The sequence below is a fragment of the Panthera uncia genome, chromosome E3, assembly GCF_023721935.1.
Source record: "Panthera uncia isolate 11264 chromosome E3, Puncia_PCG_1.0, whole genome shotgun sequence".
Taxonomy (NCBI): domain Eukaryota; kingdom Metazoa; phylum Chordata; class Mammalia; order Carnivora; family Felidae; genus Panthera; species Panthera uncia.
This window is the reverse complement of record NC_064815.1, coordinates 11,004,885-11,025,823: the sequence shown is the minus strand read 5'-3', so window position 1 is coordinate 11,025,823 and position 20,939 is coordinate 11,004,885. Positions and strand designations below refer to the sequence as shown.

At 43.2% G+C, this 20,939-nt stretch overlaps 1 protein-coding gene across 1 annotated transcript in view; it reads left to right on the top strand.

The window, feature by feature from the left end:
• The first annotated feature begins 2,727 nt into the window (after positions 1–2,727).
• DNAH3 (dynein axonemal heavy chain 3) overlaps positions 2,728–20,939 on the top strand; it is a 163,717-nt gene continuing 145,505 nt past the window's right edge. Inside the window, exons 1-8 of the mRNA XM_049639145.1 lie at positions 2,728–2,905; positions 7,163–7,267; positions 7,802–8,024; positions 10,877–10,949; positions 12,242–12,416; positions 14,297–14,486; positions 16,235–16,430; positions 20,774–20,899. Coding sequence (XP_049495102.1) covers positions 2,867–2,905; positions 7,163–7,267; positions 7,802–8,024; positions 10,877–10,949; positions 12,242–12,416; positions 14,297–14,486; positions 16,235–16,430; positions 20,774–20,899 — 1,127 coding nt within the window. The 5' untranslated portion in view covers positions 2,728–2,866. The remainder of the gene's footprint in view (positions 2,906–7,162; positions 7,268–7,801; positions 8,025–10,876; positions 10,950–12,241; positions 12,417–14,296; positions 14,487–16,234; positions 16,431–20,773; positions 20,900–20,939) is intronic.

Genomic DNA, 20,939 nt, shown 5'->3' with positions numbered 1-20,939 from the left:
CCATAACACTTGGGATAATAATTGTATTTATTTTCTGGGTTGTTGAGAAGATTTGGAAAGATGATGCTTAGCACAGTGCTAGCAGATAGTATAGCTCAATACATGGAAGTCATAATCATTGTTTTGATGGTTTTGAACACAGGTAGACTTAGAGTTCACTAACTTTCAGATGGAGGCATGTCTTCTCCTCACCCACAGGGTCATGGGGCTCATTAGCACCATACCAGTCTCTTTCTACTGTTTCACTTTGTTGGGCTACAGCCGCTGGTTTTTGTGTGACATTGGGTTTCATGCCCCATTATAGGAGGCCTGGTAATAACCCCATTTCTGTCTAAACCAAAGTTTCAAACCCTGTCACTAGTTCATTTATTCCAGATACTATTTGAAATTGTATATATTGTGTTATCTAAATGTCGTGTCTGTCCAGAAGATGGGGGCCCCCAGTTGTGGGGTAACGATCAGGTGGAAAACAGTGGCAAGGGCAGTGAAGGATTCACCTGAGGCAGAACAAGGAAGCTAGAAGTTTACCAAATACACCTCAAGGGAGGTTGGGAGGGGCAGGACAGCAAAGGAGAGGCAGTGGGTGGGGGCTATTTTTAAAAGGGAAATGTGAGGAGGAATGGGGATGTATGGAAAAAAGGGAGACTTTATGGTAACTGTGCCTGGTTGTAAGTAGCCCATTGGTTAGTTAGGACCTATGGATGTTTTGAGGTGAGTCCCCTGATGGTCTTGTCTATATTCAGCCAGGAGGTCACTGTGAGCCCTTTCTACATTCCATTGCTCAAGATTGTTTGCCTAAAAGTGGACTCTACATATATGTCTGATGGTAGAGAGTAGAAATAAAAGAGATGGGGAAGCACAAGGTTATTTTCAAAGTATGGAGAGGGGTGCCTGGGTGGCTTAGTTGGTTAAACATCTGACTCTTGGGGCGCCTGGGTGGCTCGGTCGGCTAAGCATCCGACTTCAGCTCAGGTCACGATCTCATGGTCCGTGAGTTTGAGCCCCACGTCAGGCTCTGGGTTGATGGCTCGGAGCCTGGAGCCTGCTTCCGATTCTGTGTCTCCCTCTCTCTCTGCCCCCCCCCCGTTCATGCTCTGTCTCTCTCTGTCCCAAAAATAAATAAACGTTAAAAAAATTAAAAACAAAAACAAAAAACAAAAAAAACAAAAACATCTGACTCTTGATCTTGGATCAGGGCTGACAGTACAGAGCCTGTTTGGGAGTCTCTCTCTCCCCCTCTCTGCCCCTCCCCTGCTCATGCACTCTGCCTCTCTCAAAATAAAAATAAATAAACTTAAAAAATAAAAAAGTAAGAAAAAGGAGAAACAGAAGTACTTGGTGCTGTGCTGGTAGGATCTCAGAAATGTTTGTTTTCTGGATAGGCCCTTTGTGGAAAGAGCAATGGACTCTGGAGTCATAAGGACAGGCTTCAACTTCTATTAGCTCTTATGAGTTGCATCAATTTGGGAAAGTTATGTATTTTTCTCAATTTTGGTTTTCTCATCCATAAAATGGGAACAACATGGCGTTTTGGGGAAAATTGAATGAAATAACAGATATGCAAGCATGACACCCCAAAAGAGCTCAATAAGTCTAACTTGGTTTTGAGAGAACTTTGAAAGTGACCAAATAATGTGTGCTTTGAATGTTTGGACAGCAGCTAATACTGTAACCTGTGTACACAAGTATACATGTGTGTGAGTATGTGTATGTGTGTTTCTGTGTTTATAATAAGAATTATATTTAAAAAAAAAAAAGAATTATGTTAGCCACAACATCTATAGCGTGCCTCCTATATCAGGTGACCAAACCATCCCACTGCCTAGGACTGCGGGGGTTCCCCGGATACAGGACTTGGAGTGTTAAAACCCAGAAAGTCACAGGCAAAATGGGATGAGTTGGTCATCCTCCTGCTCTGTGCAGATTGCTTTATAGACATTATCTCATTAAACCTTCCAACCTACCCTGTGAGGTAGGTACTCACGTTTGTTGCCATTTTACATTTAAGAAGGACATTTAGAGAGATTAAGCAACTTAAGCCACAAAGCTAATTAATGGGAAGTGCAGGATCTGAACCCAGCTGGGTCCAGCCTGAGAATTTAACCACCATGCTATAGGCATTTAGACTTTACCAAAGGCATAGTCTTTTATTGCCACTCATCTCTACATTCCCAGATCTTTGCTAAACACCCTCCCATCTTCCCTTCTGTCACCACCAATTTCTGCTGCCCAGCCAGGCCTCCAGCAAAGGGAGACACCAGCTGAGTCAAGCCCAGTCTTGTATCTGGGCACAGCTGAGGCCCCTCCTTCCTTAGCAACAGACGCTGAAGCCTGGTTACCGGCCCCAAGGCCTGGGTGCAGGCACCTCCAATGTTAAAACAGCCCAGAGAGGAGGAGAGAGAAGAGTTCAGGCTGCTAGGGTATTGTTTAGTGGAGGTGTTTCTTCCCTCTTATCTGTATTAACATGTAACTCTGCTTCCATTTTTCCTCTGCAGTGAACTCGGTGTGTTCCTGGAAAAGTTCTAAGAGAGGAGCTGCTCAGTGGAAGGGAAGAGCGGCCAGAGCAGAAGGCATTGCAACCACAGCAGAAAAGCCCTGCAGAACCCCAATGCTCTCCCTTCTTCATTCTCTAGCTTCTCTTTCTTTCTTCTTCTACCAGAGAACTCCTCAGGGGGCCAAAGTCTATGACCTCAGAGAGACAGCTCTGTGAACACAGCTTTCGCTTTCAGAACATTTAGAAAGTTCCATTTTCTGTGTCACCTCACTATGCTATAAGCAAGTGTGAATTTCAGAGCCACTGGTACGAGAGGATCATCCCTAGAGAAACCGAGAGCTCTTTATTCATTTTGTAATAGACCCAACTAAAATGGACAACATGAGTGACGTGGATTGCTCATCTCAGAAGGTAGGTGTAAATTTTAAGGTGTATTTCTTTTTTTCTTTTAAACCTGTATTTTCAACATGTAGGGAATTTGGGAGTGGGCAGGAAGGGGATGTTTGAATCATAGACTAATTGCCATGTTAGATCCCCTTGACTGAGTAACTGTGTTAACATTTTTATGCTTTGTCCTTTGAAATATGCTTTTTGCTGAATTAGGCTTTTGGACTAAAAGCCTCAGGTTTTGCTGTGAAAACTTTAGGAATAGATACCTGTTGTTCCTTTCCCTTCCCTTCCCGAGGCCTTTAGACCATATATTCCATCCAACAGTTCCCAGATGTACATCAGAATATCCTAGAGAGCATCTTGAAAACAGAGACTTGGCCTCACTCCCAAAGGTTCTGATCCAGAAGACTTGAATGGGGTCCCGGAATCTGTATTTTTAACTAAGAATTGAGTGATTCTGCTGTAGCAGGTGAGCTTTTGAGATCGGCCTCGAAGAAGAACATGCAAACATGATGTGTAGTCAGAAATCATCCATCTGAAAGTAATAGTGTTACCCCATCTAGATGTCAGAATCTTGGTGTTCAAAGCCAAAATCCATTAGGTTGCCATACCCTAAAGTGCCCAGAGGAGCATTTTCATGTTTATTTGTTTTTTGAGAGAGAGACAGAGCATGAACAAGGAAGGGGTAGAGAGAAAGAGAAAGAGACACAACCCAAAGCAGGCTCTAGGCTCTGAGCTGTCAGCACAGAGCCCGACGCAGGCCTTGAACTCACAAGTGGTGAGATCATGATCTGAGCTTAACTGACTGAGCTACCCAGGCACCCCAAACCAGAGGAGCATTTTAAATTGAAACTTTATGAAATGAAGGTGGTTCTTACAAAAATCAATCTCTTTTTCCTTCAAGATGCCACAGAGCATTCTTAGGTATGGTCATGTTCTGTTCTGGAATTGATTTCTAGATCTGGTGATCCTGTGTGTGTTCCATGTATCCCTGTCCCATGCACTGAGATGTTTTCTGCTCTCCGTATTTCTGGCTCTGTGTGTCTAAGTCTTAGTCTGTGCCTATGAACAAGCTCAAATTTTTAACTTGTTCTCCAAAGGTTCTGCTTCTATTATATGCTGTAAAATTCTTAATATTGGCTTGCTTTTTGCAAAATGTTTCAGTTTCTTTATTTTCTCAAGAATGGCTTATGTCTTTGTATGATGATTCAGCTGCCTCTGTGTCTGCCCCTTGGATGAACATCTCTCAGTATGAAGGAGCATAAATATAATTTAGCTCAAACCCAAAAGGGAATCTCTGGGCTCAAGTAACCGAGAAGTCCAAATGGGATCCAGGAGTCCAGCCGATGTCACTGGGAGTCTATCTTTTGCCTTCTGGGAGTCTTGCTTCTATGTTGGCTGTATTCTAATGAAAGCTTTGTTTCCACATAAGGCAAAGATGTTTATTGAGAGTGCCTCTTTCTCAATAGGTCTAGTGAAACTGTCAGGAAAGACTGATGAGCCCAGCTTAGGTCACATGCCTGTCCCTGAGCCAAGCACTGTGTCTAGGAGGGTGGAGAACCCTGATTAGCCTGACCTATGTCACATGTGCTTCCTGGAGCCAGGGACTGGGTGGGATCAGGTGACTGTATAGCACGGACTGAAATTGGAGAAGAGCTGATTTTGTCCACTAGGGCTGTGGCCTACTAATTTTGGTAGGGAGAATAACTTCCCAATTGGTGTCAGAGATGACATCAGGTTTATCCCAGCCACGAGCAGAAGCAAGACACCTCCTGAATAATGTTAATGTCCTACTTGACTGTAAAAGTTCAAGGTTTTTTGGTTTAACTACTCATTTCCATTTTTGTTGTAACTTACTCAAGATGTCTGAAATTTGTGGTGTTTGCTTGTTGCTCTTTTAATGAAGATTTTTATTTGAAACATATTTAAAAGCTAGGCCAAGGGAAAGATTTCCAGTGACCATAAAACTTTCTTGCTTGCAAAGACAAAAAAACAAAAAACAAAAACAGGCAGCCAGAACTTATCAATCATTACATGCTGTACATCTGGGATCCTGATGGAAATCATGAATGACTTCATAGCGCTGAACGTACCACTGCCAGAATCGACCTCAGATGGTGTGGTACCCACTTTGGATGACCAGGTTCCTTTCAGGCTGTTGCTGGAGTTCTATCCTTTTGTTCACCTGATTGGTGCAAATCTGATACTAATTTCAGTACCGAAAAATCATCTTGGAGATAATTGATCAATTCTTAGGTCCTTGAAACTGAGGTCAAGAACAGAGAGGGGCGCCTGGGTGGCTCAGTTGGTTAAACGTCTGACTTTGGCTTGGGTCATGATCTTGTGGTTTGTGGGTTCAATCCCCACCTCAGGCTCTGGGCTGACCGCTCAGAGCCTGGAGCCTGTTTCCTATTCTGTGTCTCTCACTCTCTGTTTCTGCTCCTCCCCGGGAGCAAATCCCCAGACTTGCATTCTGTCTCTCTCAAAAATAAATAAACATTGAAAAAAAAAAAGAGAGATAGACACAGTTATTTAACTCAACAAACTGAGTTCTCTAAAAACAGCAAAGTCTGCAGGTCTCAAACTCCTCCCGTTTAAGTTGGAGCCCAAGGATCCCTATTTTTAATAAAGTTCTATTGGTGAGTGTGATGTGCCACAATTTTTTACAATAACTAGATTAGGCCATTAGACCAGTGGGCCTGTTGTATGTTTTTTAAAGATCTCAGGCTTGGTGTGCATCTTTATTTATGGGTTTGCATGTTTTTGTTGAATTTTAAGATCAACACCTTCCTAAAGTGATTTGCCATGTTATCAGTACTCGCTGTTTCCAATGTGTTGGGATGCAGAGTCATGTGTATTTAAAATTTTTTTTAATGTTTATTTATTTTTGAGAGAGAGAGAGAGAGAGAGAGAGAGAGAGAGAGAAACACAGCATGATCAGGGTAGGGGCAAAGAGAAAGGGAGACACAGAATCTGAAGCAGGCTCCAGGCTCTGAGCTGTGAGCACAGAGCCTGATGCAGGGCTTGAACTCACAAAATGGGAGATCATGACCTGAACCAAAGTCGAACACCTAACCAACTGAGCCACCCAAATGCCCCCAGAGTCATGTGTATTTAAAAGCACCTCTGTGTGGCCAGGATGCATTACTTCTATTCTCTGGGCTTTAGTTTCTTCATGTCAAACATGGTTATCAAAAACTCTCATAAGGAAAAAAAAAAACCTCTCATAAGGTTGTACAGTGCCTAGCACATAATAATTTGGAATAATTATAGTGGTATTATTGTTATTTTATGAGGTTGAGTCATCAGTGAGCAGTTGGTTAGGGCGTGAGGGTGGCTGACATCCGATTCATATACCCCCTATCTGCTACCCCCTGCCAGTTCCCCTGCATGACATAATTTGCTGATTCAAGTAAATCAAATGAATCCAGTAATGTCTCGTCTTACACAGTTTAGTCCAAGGTCATTGCCTTAGGTGGAAAATCATGGAGAGCCAAAATTGCCCTTGAAAGCCCCTTAAACCATCTTTAAAATGCTATACAGCAACATGTCTCAGTAAGTACAACCCACAGTTTTCCTTTAGTTTTGGAACAAATTGTACCTTCTCTGTCACAGCCCCAGATAAGTAGTTGTCGTGCACATAGAGGCTGGGTCCTAGGACAGAAACACACACAGAATTGTTCAATACTGCTGTCACTTTCAGCTCTGCTCAGGAGAGGTACTTGGGAACTGAGAGTGGCCATGGGAGCCGCAGGTTCACCCCTACCTGAGGCTCACCCCTAAGTGCACCCTCACTGAATGGAATGGTGGACTCAGACACCCATACTATTTAAGTGACTCTTTTTTTTTTTCAAAGCAGGCAGAACAGAGAGTTGCTCATGTGTGTGTTAAACACACAAAGTACAATGCCACCACATAAGCAAATTTCTATTTGGAATTGTGTTTTTGTGAAGTGCAAGGGTCTATTTTTTGTTTAAAGTTAACCCCTTTAATCACAACCCAGGATAGGGTAACTTCCCTCAGAATTTGGGGTCTTCCCAGGGGAAAAATATTACCCTAAATTTGCTCATTGAGGGGTAGCCAAGGAGAAGACGCTGGAGGAGAGACATCACTGATTTAAAAATGAAACCTACACTATGGATGGGGGTGAGAAGGTGTTTAGTGGGCATAACTCTGTCCCTAAAACTTATCTTAGGGATCTTTTTACTCCTTGCCAACCTAGAGGCTTGGAAATCTTTCCTGATTCCTGAAGAGCGGCTTTGTTCCCATTTCCCACAGATCCCTGAAAGTGACTCAATACATCACATGAGCCACTCCCAGATGCAGCCAGAGCTGCCCCCTCTGCCTGCTTCTGCTAATGAGGAACCATCTGCGCTCTACCAGGTATGTTCACTGGGCTGCTGCTATTCTACTGATATTAGTGGGAGACAAACAGCTAGGCTTGACGAGTGGGATCAATGGCTTTGGTCACTTCTGCCACCAGAAAAGGCTATGGTAGTATGGGGAGAAAGAGCTATCTAGTAGTACAAAGGTGAGTTAGGATCCAGCCTTCTCACTTCCCTGCTGTATTATTGAGACTTTCTGAACTTCTGCATCTTCAGTTGTGAAAAATATAAGGATGATTATTTCTACTTTACAGCCATGTCCATAAAGAATAAAGACAATAGAAGTAAATCACCTGATGCACAAACATACTGCTTATTGAAAGCCAGCTTTTGTCTTTGACATCAGAAATCATGCTCATGGTGGTTGGAGAAGTGCAATTGGTGAACATCCAGGAAGCATATGGCTGAGTTTGCAGGAAGTAGAAACAGCGTAGGGCATGCAGGACTCTCTTGAGTCTCCATGTGAGTGGAACTTAAGCTCCTCTAAGAGATGTCCTTCACCTCATCATACTCTGCATTTCTTTCCTTGTAGACCATCATGTCGCACAGCTTTTATCCCCCCTTGATGCAACGTACATCGTGGACCCTGGCTGCACCCTTCAAAGAGCAGCACCACTACCGTGGACCCAGCGACTCCATTGCCAACAACTACTCCTTGATGGCCCAGGACCTGAAACTGAAGGACCTGCTGAAGGTTTACCAGCCAGTCACTATCAATGTCCCCAGGGAAAGGACCAGAAAGGGGCTGCCATTAGGTAATTGTAACAGTGTGCCATACCAGATCCAAATGGGGCTTTACAGTGAGATTTTTAGTCGTGGGTTCTAGTTCTGGCTCCATTGCTTGCTGAAGCTAACCTTGGATAACCTCATAGGGTCTCAGTCTTTTCATCTATGAAATGGGAATGATTGTAATATCTAGCATTACATTTACTGTATGCCGTGTCCCTTACATTTACCACACACCAAACACTTTTCTGTGTACTTGTGTTATTGAATCCTGAATAACAAATTATTCCCAAAACTTAATGGTTTAAAACAACCACCACTTATTATCTCATAGTTTCTATGGCTCAAGAATCTGAGCATGGCTTAACCGAATAGTTCTGCCCCAGAGCCTCTCACAAGCATGCAGTCAAGGTATCAGCTAGCCCCACAGTCCTCTAAGGGCACTGGGAAGGATCCTCTCCCAAGCTCATTCATTTCCTCAGGTTTTTGCTGGCTGTTGGTCATAGACATCGGTTTCCTGCCACATGGGTCTTTCCATAGGGCAGTTCACATTATGGCTTCTGGCTTCCCTCATAGGGAACAGGGGAGAGAGCAAGAGACAGAAGAGAGCCAAAAAAACAGAAACCACACTCTGTTTGGAATTTAATTTTGGAAGTGACAGCCTATCACTTTTGCTGTATTCTGTTTGTTAGAAGTGAGTCACCAGGTCTAGCCTGCACGCACAGGGATTGCACAAGGCCGTGATGCCAGGAGGTGGGGATCATTGGGGGCCATCTTGGAAGCTGTTTACCACAGTACTTTATATGTATTAATTTATTTAATCCTGCTGGGCACACATAAGTCTGCTTATCCTTCAGTAATTTTTGTTACATGTGTGTTGGAGCCTCTCAGTCTGCCCTCTGTCTCAAACTTATTTTCATATTTTTCATTTTTCTCTCTGTGCTGGGTCTGGGTAAATTCCTCAGATGTATCTTCTGATTCACTAATTTGCTCAACTGTGTTGAGCCTTGAGTTTATCATGTCTAATGAACTTTTTTTACTTTCATGACAAAATCGTTTCATTTTCAGATTTTCTTTTTTTTTAATTAAAAAAATTTTTTTAAGTTCATTTATATTAGAGAGTGTGGGTGCAAGCACAGGAAGGGCAGAGACAGAGAAAGAAAGAGAATCACAAGCAGGCTTTGTATGCTGTCAGTGTGGAGCCCTGCACGGGGCTTGATCCTATGAACCATGAGACAATGACCTGAGCTGAAATCAAGAGTCAGATGCTTAATCAACTGAACCACACAAGTGCCCCTCATTTTCAGATTTTCTAATTGATTCTACCTGCCAATTTGTCATTTTACTCTTATAGGCTTAGCTCTTTCAATATTCCTGGGAAGATCTTAAACATTTATTTTGGAGCAATGTTTGATTGCTGTATTATTTTTACTTTGCAAAATTATCCCTTGCTTGTTGAGTCAATTAACTGTCTTTCTTACTATTGGTTTTTCTCATATGGTCTGGGATTTTGATTTGCAGGCTTCTGTTTAGAGTTTTTTCCCTTCTTGTGACTTGCATCCCCCCCCCCATTGTTTTTATTGAGGTATGATTTACATACAATAAGATGCATAGATCTTAAGTGTTCAGTTCAGTGAGCATTGACCATTGTTTATACCATGTAGCCACCACCCAAACAGGATATAGGGCATTTCCATCCCTAGAGAAAGCTCTATTGTGCTTATTTCCAGTGAGTTCTCTTCCCTACACAAAACCATCCCACTCTAGGGTAGTTGCTTTCTGATTTTTGTCACCATAGATTAATTTTGATTGTTTTCACTTAGAAATGTAATCAGTGTACCTTTTTGACACATACTTCTTAATCTAACGTTTTTATTCTTATGCCTTCATCTGGCCTCTTAGGACCCCAAATTAGTACCAGACCTTATATTGGTGGCTTGGGACTCCCATCCTAGGTGATATTTGGAGATCTTGTAGATGTGGTCACTGAGGCTGCGTGAAACTTGGCCTCCTTATTATTGGGCTGTCTCTGTTATCTCTGGCCAACATAAGAATTGAGGATCCTTGTGCTTTATCTGCATGACAGTGCTGTCTTCATGGATAGGGCAGCCTTGCTTCAGTCCTGGCTTTATGCTGTGAACATAGATCATTGATTTATTTTGAGAGAGATGGAGAGAGAGGATCCCAAGCAGGCTCTGTGCTGCCAGCTCAGAGCCTGACTTGGGTCATGAGGTGGGCCTTGATCTCATGAACCGTGAGATCATGACCTGAGCCAAAATCAAGAGTCAGACGCTTAACCAACTGAACCACCCAGGAGCCTCTCAAAATGTCAATTTAATATTATGTCTTCAACACTTCTCTGTTGCTTGTTAATTCCTTTAGGCTGGAGACTTAAGTAACAGTATCTAGTTAAAGCTTTATAATCTAGTTTTATATCAACTATTGAATTCATTTGTAGTTACCTTGTATTGTGCATGATACTGGTTTTTCTATTTGTGATAATCATATATTTCCTTTAAAATAAATATGCCAAGTGTAAAAGTCTTCACCTACTTAGAAATATTAAACAGTAATTTCCAACATTTAGAAAATAGGGCATACAGGATTAGGGAGTGAATCGAGTAGGACTGATATTAATACTTGACAATTGTATGGGTGAATAGAAGGTATGTGCATTCGCATTTCACAGTTGGGGGAACTGAGGCCTGGAGTGATGAAGTCACTGCTTCAGAGTCGCACAGGTGATTAGTGGTGCATGTAGAACCAGGCGGCCCATCTCCTGCCTTATCCCCATTGCACCGAGTCTACTCCCCTTAGTATGCTCTGGGACTGTCCTGTGGACAGAGGATGACTCTAATGTGTTTCCTCTCCACTCTTCTAGCAACTAACTGCTCATCAGAACCCAACAAGAAGAAAAGAAAGTTCTCCTCTAGAGACAAAGAGAATCCCACCAGGTAAGTATCCCTGTGGGTGCAGGAGATTGTAGGACACCTGGCTGAACTGAAGAAGGCTGTGGTCTCATTAACCATGCTCTGCTTCTTGACTTTAAAGCATTCCCAGACTCCAAGTAACTCATGTGTTTTTCCACCAGTGCTCTTCACTCAATTTTTTAAAATGTTTATTTACTTTTGAGAGAGAGAGAGAGAGACAGAACACAAGTGGGAGAGGGGCAGAGACAGAGACACAGAATCCAAAGCAGGCTCCAGGCTCTGAGCTGTCAACACAGCCTAATGTGGGTCTCGAACTCATGAACCATGAGATCATGATCAAAGCTGAAGTCGGTTACTCAACCCACTGAGCCACCCAGGCGCTCTCTTTTAACCCAATTTTTTAAGGCTCTAAATAAAACTAAAGTAACCAACTGAGCAGAGGCACCTGAGTGGCTCATTGGTTGCCAACTCTTGATTTCAGCTCAGGTCATGATCCCAGGGTCCTGGAATTGAGCCCTGCATCAGGCTCTGTGCTGAGCATGGAGCCTGCTGAAGATTCTCTCACTCTCTCCCTCTACCTATCTCTTGAACTCTCTCTCTCTCTCTAAAATAAAAAAAGGAGGGTTGCCTGGGTGGCTCAGTCGGTTGAGCGTCTGACTTCAGCCCAGGTCATGATCTTGCGCTTCATGCGTTTGAGCTCTGGCATCAAGCTCTGTGCTGACAGATCATAGCCTGGAGCCTGCTTCAGATTCTGTCTTTCGCTCTCTCTCTGCCCGCCCGCCACCCCGCCACTTGCACTTTGTCTCTCTCTTTCTCTCAAAAAGGAATAAACATTAAAAAAAATTTTAAGTTGGGGCGCCTGGGTGGCGCAGTCGGTTAAGCGTCCGACTTCAGCCAGGTCACGATCTCACGGTCCGTGAGTTCGAGCCCCGCGTCAGGCTCTGGGCTGATGGCTCGGAGCCTGGAGCCTGTTTCCGATTCTGTGTCTCCCTCTCTCTCTGCCCCTCCCCCGTTCATGCTCTGTCTCTCTCTGTCTCAAAAATAAATAAAAAACGTTGAAAAAAAAAATTAAAAAAAAAAAAATTTTAAGTAAAAAATGAAAATAAAAAAAATAAATTTACCACCTGAGCAAAACCAATGCTAGCATACCTATGGATGTTCCATGGTTAGAGGCTGTCACTGCAGTGCACATCCATACTGTTAGATGACACAGAGGAGAGGGGTTTCCATTGCAGAATGACACTCAGCAGCTTGGAGACAGTAGGCCTGGCACAGAGCACCTCTGCAGAGAACCAAAGGATGTGTCTACTTTTCAGGACCAAGCTGGCCCACAATATCTCAGCCTTATCATCCATAAAGAAGGAGGCAGTGACATCTTTGACCCTGCCAGGAAGCAGACCAATGAGTCCAGAAGAACAGATTGGTGTGATGTTACAGCAGGAGATGAAAATAGAAGGTAAAGAAACCCAACCATCTGAATCAGACTTAGAGGTATGTTCTTGTTGCTTCCTTTCTCTCAGTTTGCTAAGAATTATTCTTGACAGCTCAGTGATTCTAAACTCAGGGAGAATAGCAGAATCACCCAGGGAATGTTTTTTTTTTTTTTTTTTTTTAATTTTTTTTTTTCAACGTTTTTTTATTTATTTTTGGGACAGAGAGAGACAGAGCATGAATGGGGGAGGGGCAGAGAGAGAGGGAGACACAGAATCGGAAACAGGCTCCAGGCTCCGAGCCATCAGCCCAGAGCCTGACGCGGGGCTCGAACTCACGGACGGCGAGATCGTGACCTGGCTGAAGTCGGACGCTTAACCGACTGCGCCACCCAGGCGCCCCTCAGGGAATGTTTTAAAAATATCAAAGTCCAGACCCCATGACAGACTACTGAATAAGGATATGTGTGTATTTGTGTGTGTGTGTGTGTGTGTGTGTGTGTGTGTGTGTGTGTGTGTCTGTGTGAATTGTTTTAGTAGGTCTTAGAAACCTTTGAGTCCTTATAGAACATAGGTTGCGGGACACCTAGGTTGCTCAGTCAGTTAAGCATTTGACTCTTGATTTAGTTCAGGTCATGATCTCATGAACAATGAGATCAGGCCCCACGTTGGGGTCTGCACTGACAGCAGGGAGCCTGCTTAGGATTCTTTCCCTCCCTCCGTTTCTGCCCCCCATGCTCTCTCTCTGTCTCTCAAAATAAATAAATAAACTTAAAAAAAAAACCAAAAAACCAATGGTTTTAAAATGGTGACCCATAAGCTAGGGTTGCAAAATTTTGAAAAATAAAACAAAAAACAGGACACCCAGTTAAATTGGAATTTCAGATATACAATAAATAATTTTAAAAATTATACTAAAATACTAAAAGTATAAGTATATCCCAATGCATCCTGTATTTGGAAGTTTCTTCTCTATAAGCAGCTTCCATTAAGGTTGGAGGAAGGTGAGCTCAGCCTCTTCTGACTACAGACAGTTGTCGCAAAAGCTCAAAGCTGATTTCCTACACTTTGTGCTTCTCACCCATCTTAAAATATTTGTTTCTAGAGCTATTCAGCCATCTGGCAGCTTAGAGCCCTAAACGAACAAAACTTCCTGAAATCAACCAGATCACATTAGCCATTTAAAAAAAATTTTTTTTAATGTTTATTTATTTTTGAGAGAGACAGAGACAGAATGCGAGTGGGCTAGGGGCAGAGAGAGAGGGAGACACAGAATCCGAAGCAGGCTCCAGGCTCCAAGCTGTCAGCACAGAGCCCCACGTGGGGCTCAAACTCACGAGCTGTGAGATCATGACCTGAGCCAAAGTTGTACGCTCAACTGACTGAGCCACCCAGGCGCCACCACATTGTCTATTTTTGTTTAGTTTGTGTGTTTGTATTGCTTTCCTAAACTCAGAAGCCCATGGTTTGATCAGAACTATTGTAAGTTTTACTTGGACTTGGGGAATTTCCCCTCACTGGCTGCTACAAGCCACAGGATCAAAGTCCTTTGTAGACCACCATTGTTGTTGAGGATGGTGAATTATCCGGTCCATTTGAGGAGCTTGTTAATTATATTCTTAAAGTTCACCGATGGGCTGCCTCTGTCCTGGCCTCAGTAGTCATTCCACTGCTCCTCTCTGCATGGCTTTTGACAAGTCCTTCCTTATAACCCACTGAAATTTCTGGCTCTGGGTCAGTCCTCCAGAGTCATGGAAAAACTTGCCCGCCATCACACTGCAGAGAGTGTGTGGTGATGGTCCCAGAAAACCCGATTGTAGCGAGTGAAGGGTGGGGATGGGTGCTGTGTGAACAGGGCCCCTTGGAGGCTGATGGGTGTGGGCAGGTGAGCACAGTTAACCAATCACAATCATTGTCTTGCTGGTGGTTTGTTTATGGAAGAGATACTATTACTATTTGACCAATGGCATCCGAAAAGATATGATTGCTCCTGAGGAGGATGAAGTGATGTTTCGGATTTCAAAGCTGATTTCTAACACACTGCTGACAAGTCCCTTCCTGGCACCCCTGATGATCATCCTGGTGAAGGAGAAGGAAAATGACTACTATAGTAGCATCATGAAAAGCATTGGTAAGGTTGGGTATAAGTGGTTCAAGGGGCTCCCATGTGGAGGGCACTGTCTTTATCAGTCCACCTTCTGGTTCCTCCTTTTCATTCAGATGCTCTCCCCCCATCACTAAGGTCTACACTAGCACTTCCTGTACTTTGATGGGCACCCACATAACCTGAGAATCTTATAAAAAATGCAGATTCCGGTGGGCGCTGAGTGGCTCAGTCGGTTAAGCATCCAATTTCAGCTCAGGTCATGATCTCACAGTTTGTGAGTTCAAGCCCTATATCAGGCTCTATGCTGACAGCTCATAGCCTGGAGCCGACTTTGGATTCTGTGTCTCCAGCTCTCTCTGCCCCTCCCCCACTTGCACTCGCTCGTGCACTTGATCGATCTCTCTCTCTCTCTCTCTCTCTCTCTCTCAAAAACCAGATTCCGATTCGATAGATCTGGGGTAGGGCCTGAGAGTCTGCATTTCTAACAAGCTACCAGGAGATATGGATGCTTGCTCACCTCTGGGCAACACTAGGACTACCAAGGGTTTACCTAAGTTTTAAAATCTAGCTCAAGACCTGCCTCTTAAGTACTTTTAGCTCTCTGCACCCCACAGTGGTCCCTCCACCGTCTGCATGCACAGCACTTCTTATCTCTACTTTTAACTCACCCTACTTTGGACCATCTCTGGGCCATTATTTCTCCTCTGTCATTTCACACTGGCATTGTCTTTTCATTTCTTGTGGGTCTTGGCTCCCTTATTAGACTGTCAGTTCTTTGACCGTGAAGGACATATTATTGATCCTAGCTCCCCTTCATTCCTTAGGCCCATGTCTTATACACACAGTAGGTCATTGGGAAATATTTAATGATGGTGAGTAATGTGAGAAATACATCGAAGGGGCATAATGATATTAGTTCCTCATCTTTCTATTTTCTCTGGCCAATCGCTGTGTTTACCAAGTTATCTAGTTATTTTTAATTTCCTAATTAACTTTCTAATGGTGTCAGGGTAATGGCTCCTTGTCCACTCTAGGGTAGAACCAAACTCATAAGGTTAAACTTGTAAAAAGTCTTTTAAATTCCAGCCTCAATGTACTTCTGCAGTCTTATCACCTTAAACTCGACCACTTGCATCTGATATTTCAACTACAAAATAACTCCCAGATCCTTCAGCATGTTTTACAAAAGTCATAGAACTGCATTTCATCATATGCTGTTACTTCTTTGGTTCTTCCAAAGAACGTTATATGTTCTTTCCTTCCTATCCTGTCTACAAATGCCTACTCATTCTTCACATTCCAGCTCAAATGTCCCTTCCTCTGTGAACCTTTTACCAATCGTTCTTTCCTTAGCATGTGAAATATTTGGTTTCTGAATTTCCAATTCTGAGTATATGGTATCATCCATTATGTTGATTTTTTTGTGTATGGCTATTTAGGTGAGAGAAATCAATTAATGATGAATGAGGTATCATCAAATAGTAGCTCCTTGTCATGCATGATGCTAGATATCCTAATAGGTCTCAACCCCAGGTTCTAAGCTCCAGACTCTGAAGTTACACTCCTCCTTCTCCCTGAAATATCTTCAGAAAGAAAACAAACCAACAGAGTGGAGCTTCCCCAATTTAGTTATACCCAGGGGATTATCAACATAATGGGTATTATCAGTGTAACCGGTCAGAGGCTCATTTACATTCTAAATTCTGCAGCTCAGAGCACAGAGTGTTCCAGGGCCTGCCTTACTAACAAAGTATTTGCTCTGCTGGTTATAGTTGATTACATCCTCATGGACCCAATAGAGAGAAAAAGACTCTTCATTGAGAATATTCCCCGTATGTTTCCTCAAAGAGTGATCCGGGCCCCTGTGCCCTGGCACAGTGTCTACAGGAATGCCAAGAAGTGGAACGAGGAACATCTGCACACAGTGAACCCCATGATGCTCAGCCTGAAAGAACTGTGGTTTACAGAGTAAGAATTTCCTCCCTTCCCTTTTCTTTCCCTTTCTTTCTTGTTTGCACACATAAGAGACTATCTATGCTGGGCACAGTTAGGGTAGCCCAGCCCTTAAAAGGAAATGATGAAAATCCTGGACCAAAAGTGCATATGAACTGTAAATGACAACTCTCCATGCACAGTGAAGGTACTTTTCTTTGCATGACACCCAGTGCCAGTCTCTAAGCCCTGGTACGTACCAGTAAAGAGCACAGACTTGGAGCCAGCCCGCTAAGGGCTGTATCTTCACTCTGCGGTTTCCTAGGTAATATGGGTATGTTACATCATCTGTCTGGGTCTTGCTTTCCTGATCTCTAAATTAAGGATAGTAAGAGTTCCTGCTTCATTGGGCTGGTAGGAGGAATGAATAACTTAATACATGCAAAGTACTCAGAACAGTGCCCGACCCATTAAGTGGGAATGAGCCATCAACTCTGTGAGGACATGTACCACACTGAATTACAACTGTGTTTGCTAGTTTGTCTTTTCTCTAGCCTGTGAGATGTATGGGAGATTGGGTCTTATTCCTTAGGTAACTCATTACCCGCACAGGGATGGCAAACAGTGGTCTGTTATGTTCATCAGTGGAGCGCCTGGGGGGCTCAGTCAGTTAAGTGTCTGACTCTTGATTTCAGCTCAAGACCTAAACTCATGTTCATGAGTTCAAGCCCTGCATCGGGCTCTGTGCTAACAGTGGGAAACCTGCTTGGAATTCTCTCTCTGCCCCTTCCTAGCTGGCGTGCTGTCTCTCTCTCTCTCTCTCTCTCTCTCTCTCTCTCTCTCAATCTCTCTCTCTTTCAAAATAAATAAATAAAGTTAAAAAAATTTTTTGTTCATCAGTGACTGAATTGGCCACAGGAAGTGGAGGAGTTTAGAGGATGCAAGAATCCCTTTTCTGTCATTTTTCTAAATTGAGATATAATCCACATACCATAAAATTCACCCCTCTTAAGTGCACAGTACGGTAGTTTTCAGTGCACTCACACGTTTGTACAACCCAGAAAGAAATGCGATATCCATTAGCAGTCACTCCTTCATCCCCCTTCCGCTCAGCCCTTGGCAACCACTAACCTGATTTCTGTCTCTACAGATTTAACCTATCCTGGACATTTCATGTAGATGGAATCACACCATATGTGACCTTTTGTGTCTATTTGCTTTTTGCTCAGCATCAGGTTTTCAAGGTTCATCCACCACTGAAGCATGTATCAGTGTTTCATTCCATTCTGTGACTGAATATTATTCCATTGAAAGGCTACACCCTGTTGAGTTTATCCATTCATTAGCTGCAGAGAAAGACTGTCATTTTGGGGGAGTCCATCAAGGGAGGTGCCAATCCTGGTGGGAACATGAGGCCAACAGATTTCACTGAAAGGTCAGGCTGATGACATGATGAGCTGCCATCATCTGAGTTCTTTATTAGAAAAATTAGAGGCTGGGGGCATCTGGGTGGCTCAGTTGGTTGAGTGTCTGACTCTTGATCTTGCCTCAGGTCTTGATTTTAGGGTTGTGAGTTTGAGCCCTCTGTTAGGCTCCACGCTGGGTATGAAGCCTACTTAAAAAATGAAAAGTAGAGAGCCAGGAGGCTCAGTCGGTTAAGTGTCCGATTCCTGATTTCGGCTCAGGTCATGATCTTAGGTCACATAGGGCTCTGCGCTGACAGTGTGAAGCCTGCTTAGGATTCTCTCTCTTTCTGCCTCTCCCCTGCTGTCACCACACACCCCCCCCCCATTTCTCTCTCTCTCGCTCTCTCAAAGTAAATAAAATAAATTTTAAAAAATAAAAGAAAAATTGAAGGTAAATATGCTTACTTAATTTTGATTGGCTAAACTTGCCAGTAGCTCAAGTATTTTATTTTGGGGAGGCTCTGTAGCTTTGAGTGTCTTCAGTCTTAAGGGAGGCTTGTTACCTGGAGAACTTCCTTGTTTATCACATTCTTTATTTTACTTATGTTTTAAAAGGGAATGGAAGGGGAAGTCAAGCTAGCATGGAGCCCACCAATGTTAAATAAGCACATTCCCTTCTTTGGACTGTATTCAGTTTTCTAAGTCATTGGAGGTGCCACTCAGGACTGAAAAGAAACAGTCATTTTCTAATGAGGCAGAAGCATATAGGGTAATAATTTATAGTATGGGCTCCAAAACTACACTGCCTAAATTCTGATTCTCTCTCTGTTAATAACAAACAGTGTGATTTGGGGGAACTTAATCTCTCTAGGCCTCTATTTTTTTATATGTGAAATGAGAATAATAACAGTTACCTCATGGGTTGTTGGATGAATTGCTTAGAACAGTTTTGGCATATAGCTGTTCAATAAATGAAGGTGCTGCTTTAATTATAAGCATGTTTATGGCCTCAAAAAATAAACTAGAAATTAACAAAAAAGGTCAGTCTTAGGGATGGTAAATTGCTAAATGCTCAAAGCCAAAAAGATGTACATGTGCATTTAATTGGATCGTGTAGTGAAGATGGCAAATTATTGAACCCATAGCTTCTGAAAAGAAAGAATTCTTACCGCCTGCTTTTAGGGGTTTCCTAAAGATTACGTAGGCAACAAAGACAGACAAAGCCATTTAGAAGGTCTTTGTCAGCTGAACCAAAAAAAAAAAAAAAAAAAAAAAAATCAACAATGAGAAAGATTTGTTAAGGAAATGATACAGACTGCTCTTCTTTATGGCCTGCATGATTAATTTTAAAAATTCTAAGGAGTCGCCTAGTGGTTGGCAAAGGGTAAAGGACCTGGGGGCTCAAATAGGGTTGTGGTCTAAAAAGCCATTGTCGGAAGTTTGTTAGAACTGAATTAAAGATAAGTAGCATAATTACCAAGTGGTGACAAGGGCCATACTCAGGTTGGATATCAAAGGTGTGGTGAGGGAGGTCTCAGATTCTGTCCTCCCCTAACAGTGCTTTGTGACTGGCCAGACAAGATGGGGACCAAGTTCACCACCTACACCAAGGAGGAATAGGGATTAGGAATAGGAATAGGGTAGGCTGTGGGATTTAAGAAAGGTGAGAAAAGTGCCCAAGAGGTCATTACAGTGATAATGAAAATGAGAAGCAAGACATGAGATGAGCTAAGAAAGTGAGGAAAGGTCTAATTGAGGAAGTGAAAGGCAGTGATTATTTAAAAGAATGAGTTATAGGGGTGCCTGGGTGGCTCAGTCGGTTGAGCGTCTAACTGCAGCTCAGGTCACGATCTCACGGTCAGTGAATTTCGAGCCCCACGTCGGGCTGTATGCTGACAGCTCAGAGCCTGGAGCCTGCTTCAGATTCTGTGTCTCCCTCTTTCTCTGCCCTTCCCCACTCATCCTCTGTTTCTCTGTCAAAAATAAATAAACATTAAAAAAAATCAAAAGAGTGATTTATAAATGAGTGGAATAGATATCAGGAAGAGATATGGTGTCCCTCTGAGCTAAAAGAGGCCTTGGGGAATGTGGTAAAGGGCAACACATCCATTGATCTGGGAGAAATAGGAGAAGATAAGAGCCTCACAGGAGAAGGTGGAAGGAGTTTCGTGTATTCATTCAACAAATATTGCGTGCCTGCATTGTGTGAGGGACTGTGCCAAGGTATGCTGTGCATGTCTTGGTGAGTCTGCCAGCCATCGGGGTAGTAGGTCTGAAGGGTTTTTTTTGTTTGTTTAGACCAAAGCAGTCCTCCAAGTTGTCCTGAGTAGCTTATCTAGGGGCCACGTTGAGGATTAGATGGAACCCACTTGATCATGAAGGTGGTGCTTCGCTTGACCTGTCTTCTCTGTCTTTGCTGTTGTAAAGAACTTTGATTTGTCCATTTGATATCCCAGTTCCCAGGCAGACAAATAACCAGGTTGCTGCCAAAACCCCACTCCTCAGATGGGTTATTTGGAGCAGGACAGATAGGAAGGCTCAGCAAACACCTATTCAGTTGGCTCATCTATCTACTCTTTGCAAGGTTCTTGTGGACTGTCTACCCCTCCTCAGACTTTCATATTTTTCAAATATAAATGGTTTTACTCTCATTGAAAAGTGAGGATGGGGCACCTGGGTGCCTCAGTTGTTTAAGTGTCTGACTCTTGATTTCGGCTCAGGTCCTGATCTCACAGTTCGTGAGTTTGAGCCCCACATCAGGCTTCGCACTGAGCACGGAACCTGCTTGGGATTCTCTCTCTCCCTCTCTCTTCCCCTTCTCTACTCACTCGCACTTGCACACTCTCTCTCTCTCCCTCTCAAAATAAACAAACAAAAAGATAAGAAAAGTGAGGATGTGTGCCCTTTGAACCCATCCTCGAGAATTCATTATTGTCTTCTCAGCCCAGGACGGTTCTCCCTCTCTTTTGGCAGATTTAAAGACCTCAGGTTTGTTCGAACAGCAGAGTTACTGGCAGGAAAATTGCCTTTGCAGCCTCATGAGTACTGGGATGTGATCCAGAAACACTGCATGGAAGCACGCCAAATTCTTCTCAACAAGTCAGTATCTGGCCTCAGAATGGGACCTCGTCACAACATC